This window comes from Triticum dicoccoides, chromosome 5A, assembly GCF_002162155.2.
Source record: "Triticum dicoccoides isolate Atlit2015 ecotype Zavitan chromosome 5A, WEW_v2.0, whole genome shotgun sequence".
NCBI lineage: Eukaryota > Viridiplantae > Streptophyta > Magnoliopsida > Poales > Poaceae > Triticum > Triticum dicoccoides.
This window is the reverse complement of record NC_041388.1, coordinates 326361195-326364769: the sequence shown is the minus strand read 5'-3', so window position 1 is coordinate 326364769 and position 3575 is coordinate 326361195. Positions and strand designations below refer to the sequence as shown.

The 3575-nt window shown below is 45.9% G+C and overlaps 1 protein-coding gene across 1 annotated transcript; it reads left to right on the top strand.

Annotated features, from left to right (window-relative positions):
• Nucleotides 1–1871: 1871 nt before the first annotated feature.
• LOC119299496 (adenylate isopentenyltransferase 3, chloroplastic-like) lies at nt 1872–2735 on the top strand. Its single transcript, XM_037576714.1, has one exon. It carries the CDS (start codon nt 1872–1874, stop codon nt 2733–2735), a length of 864 nt encoding a protein of 287 aa, XP_037432611.1.
• Nucleotides 2736–3575: the final 840 nt, after the last annotated feature.

The following is a 3575-nucleotide window of genomic DNA, read 5'->3' as shown; positions in this document are numbered from 1 at the left end:
GTTGCAGAAATTTTAGATATCAATTGCAGAAATCCATTTGCAACAGGGGTCATGTTGCGGAATTTTGTGCAACAGAGTTCATGTTTTTTTTTTTTTGCAAATAGAGACCGTGACATAAAGGAGATGATGCTGACGACAGGAGGGGCTTGAGGTGGTGGCGGCCATGGCCGACCACGGCCAAGGCAGGCGTTGCTACATGAGCTTGAGGTGGTGGCGGGCACGGCCGAGACGGGTTGCGTTGCTGAAGGAGATGGTGGTGGACGAGACGGGTGTTGCTTGTATGGAAAGGAAGAGATAAGATGAGGGAGAGAGGTAGTCCAGTAGGCACGTGGCGTGCAACCAAGACGGCGGACGCGATGAGAGAGGATTTTCTGGACCCTGGTCCAGCCGCATCTATAGTCAGCATCGTTGGATCTAAGAACGTTAACCTAGGGATATGGGCCAGATTAGCAGAGATAGAGATCAGTTATGCTAATATGGACCGCTAACGGTTCTTGAACTTTGGACCATAGGTGCTAGAGCCCATTAAAAAATGGTGCCAAAGACGTCTATGTGTCGATTTGCAACGTGGATGATTCACACAACTACCAAAGCAGGAGATTCTTAGGAAAAAAACCCTATCAAAGCAGGCATGCATGCCAGCACGCTGACGTGAAAAATATGCTGACACACATTTTTATTTCATCTGTGTTCGTATTTTTCTCTCGTGTTCCACCAACATGTATGTTTCTGCTTTTTAGAGAATTACAAAAGTCTGACACACATGTCTTTTTGAGCTCTGACTTTATATCTTTTCTTGCACAGACAACCACAAATGCCATTTCTTGGTGAAAAATTACAAGCAAGCAGAACACATTCTGATGTTCACCGCCAGAAATTTCAGTTTTTTTTCCTTTTCTTACATTTTTGGATTTTACTGTTTATATGGGTGCATTTGAGTTTGGAAATAGAAAATTCATGTCTGAAAAGACAAACACAAAACATTATAATATTTTAGGAGCAAAAGAAAAATCACGTTTGGAAGTAAAAATTTCATATTTCTTAATTAATATATTCTCGTTTCACCCGCAAAAAGTAGAAATTTCATGTTAATTTATATCTTTTACAAGAATAACATGTGTATCGTTCCCCGCAAAAAAAGTAACATGTGTATCGTAAAAAAAATGTTTACCTAGTACTCCATCCATTCGAAAATACTTGTCATCAAAATGGACAAAAAAAATATATCTAGAACTAAAATACATCTAGATATATCCATTTTTATTCATTGCGATGATAAGTATTTTTGGACGGAGGAAATACAGTCTATCATTTTTCACTACCCGCTCCATGGTCTTGGACAATAAAATAAGTCCAGCTACAGTCGCTAAGTCGTATCCTTCGTTGTGGTGCAATCTAGACAGTAAAAAATACCTATATGATTAAAATGGTATAGCCTTCACCCGCAAAAAGAAGAAGATGGTATAGCCTTATTAGATAGCAGCATGCACATTATGAACATGGATTATAGAATGTAAGTGGAGGGCTTGGAGCGTGGGTTCGGCTAGACCATGGTCTAGCAACATATTTGCGCGGACGCGAGCGCTATAATCCACCTGTTGATGTTAATCATTTTCCATGATAATACTCCATTACAATTGGGTATTCTTAATGAAGTAAATATGAAATGAATTAAATATCATAATCTCTGCGCATTGATTGGTAGTATTATATATATCAATGCGTAGAGATTATAATATTTAATTAATTCCTATTTCGTGCATGCGTGCTCCTATAAAAGCCGGCGTCCCGGTCGCGTCGCTTTCAACGATCCAGCTGTCAATCACGCTCTCCACCTACGTACGAACAGTCAATCCATGGGCGCCGCCGTGATGGAGCAGCGACGCGGCGGCAAGCCCAAGGTGGTGTTCGTGCTGGGCGCGACATCCACAGGCAAGTCCAAGCTTGCCATCGCCCTGGCGGCGCTCTTCGGCGGCGAGGTGATCAACTCTGACAAGATCCAGGTGTACGCTGGCCTCCCAGTGATCACCAACAAGGTGACGGACGAGGAGTGCGCGGGTGTGCCGCACCACCTCCTCGGCTGCGTGCCGTGCCCCGACGCTGATTTCACTGTCGACGACTTCTGCCGGGAGGCGACTGACGCGATCAAGCGCGTTCTCTCCCGCGGCGGCCTCCCCGTGGTGGCCGGCGGCTCCAACCGGTACGTCGAGGCGCTCGTCGACGGAGACGGCGGCGCCTTCCGCTCCTCCCATGACTGCCTCTTCGTCTGGCTGGACGCCGCGCCGGAAGTCCTCCGCCGCTCCACGGCCGTACGGGTGGACGACATGGTGCGGCGGGGGCTCGTGGAGGAGGCCCGCGCGGCGTTCGACCCGGACGCCAGCTACACCCGGGGCGTGCGCCGCGCCATCGGCCTGCCGGAGATGGACGCGTACCTGCGACGCGCGAGCGACGGCGATGATGACGGCACAGCCGCGATGCTGGGGAGAGCGGTGGAGGAGATCAAGGTTAACACGTTCGGGCTGGTGCTGGAGCAGGTGGAGAAGATCCGGCGGTTGAGCACGCTGGAGGGGTGGGACGTCCGGCGGGTGGACTGCACAGAGGTGCTGGCGCGGACGGCGGACGGCGAAGGGGTGCAGGAGCTATGGAGGAAGGTTGTCTGGGAGCCCGTCGAGGACATGGTGCGGACGTTCGTCATCGCGGAGAAGAGCGGTGGGAAGATCAACCTGCTGCCCTAGAGGATAGAGCAACTCCTGTGTCAGTTTTGGCGCGCTGTGTTAGCTTTGAATTGTCCACCGGGTTTTCTTAGTAAAACTTGTCGAAGAAACGTGAGGAGCTTCACCGTGAAGGAGAGACCTAGCATATATATACATATAAAAAATAATAGTACTGCAGATTTGCAGAATGGCCTATTTCGAACTTTCACTACATGAAAATAACTTGCCGCCGTGTGTGGGGCTGTAAGCCAGGTGCAATTTTTCAGTCACTCAGGCTTACATTCCTCTAAGCCGAGTAACACCGTCGAATTGTCTTATGCGGTCTTTTTTTATCCCTCATCCAATACTTTATAGTTATATGTACTCCTTCTGTTTCTAAATATAAGTCTTTGAAAAGATTTCACTATGGACCACATACAAAGCAAAATGAGTCAATCTATACTCTAAAATGCATCTAGATACATCCGTATATTGTTTATAGTAAAATCTCTACAAAGACTTACATTTAGGAACGGAGGAAGTATTATGTGAGGACCCTGTGACATTTTGCCTCGAAGTCTGTCTGATAGCTCCCTCAATTTTATCTTGATATTCTTCGTTCGATCATATACTCTATAATAAAGATTTTGAATATGCATATGAACAGCCAACCACCAGGGTGAGAATATGTCCGTGTCATCTATATCTACTAATAAAAGAAATAAGTATTCTCGGTCCGTCATGTTATTTTAAGAAAAAACCCTAGTGTTTCTAACATTAAACCCGCAGTACATATCAAATGTTTTTTAAAACACTCATATCTTCTAAACCGTAACTCTAAATTTAACATGTTATATATGAAATTTGATTAGAAAAATACAT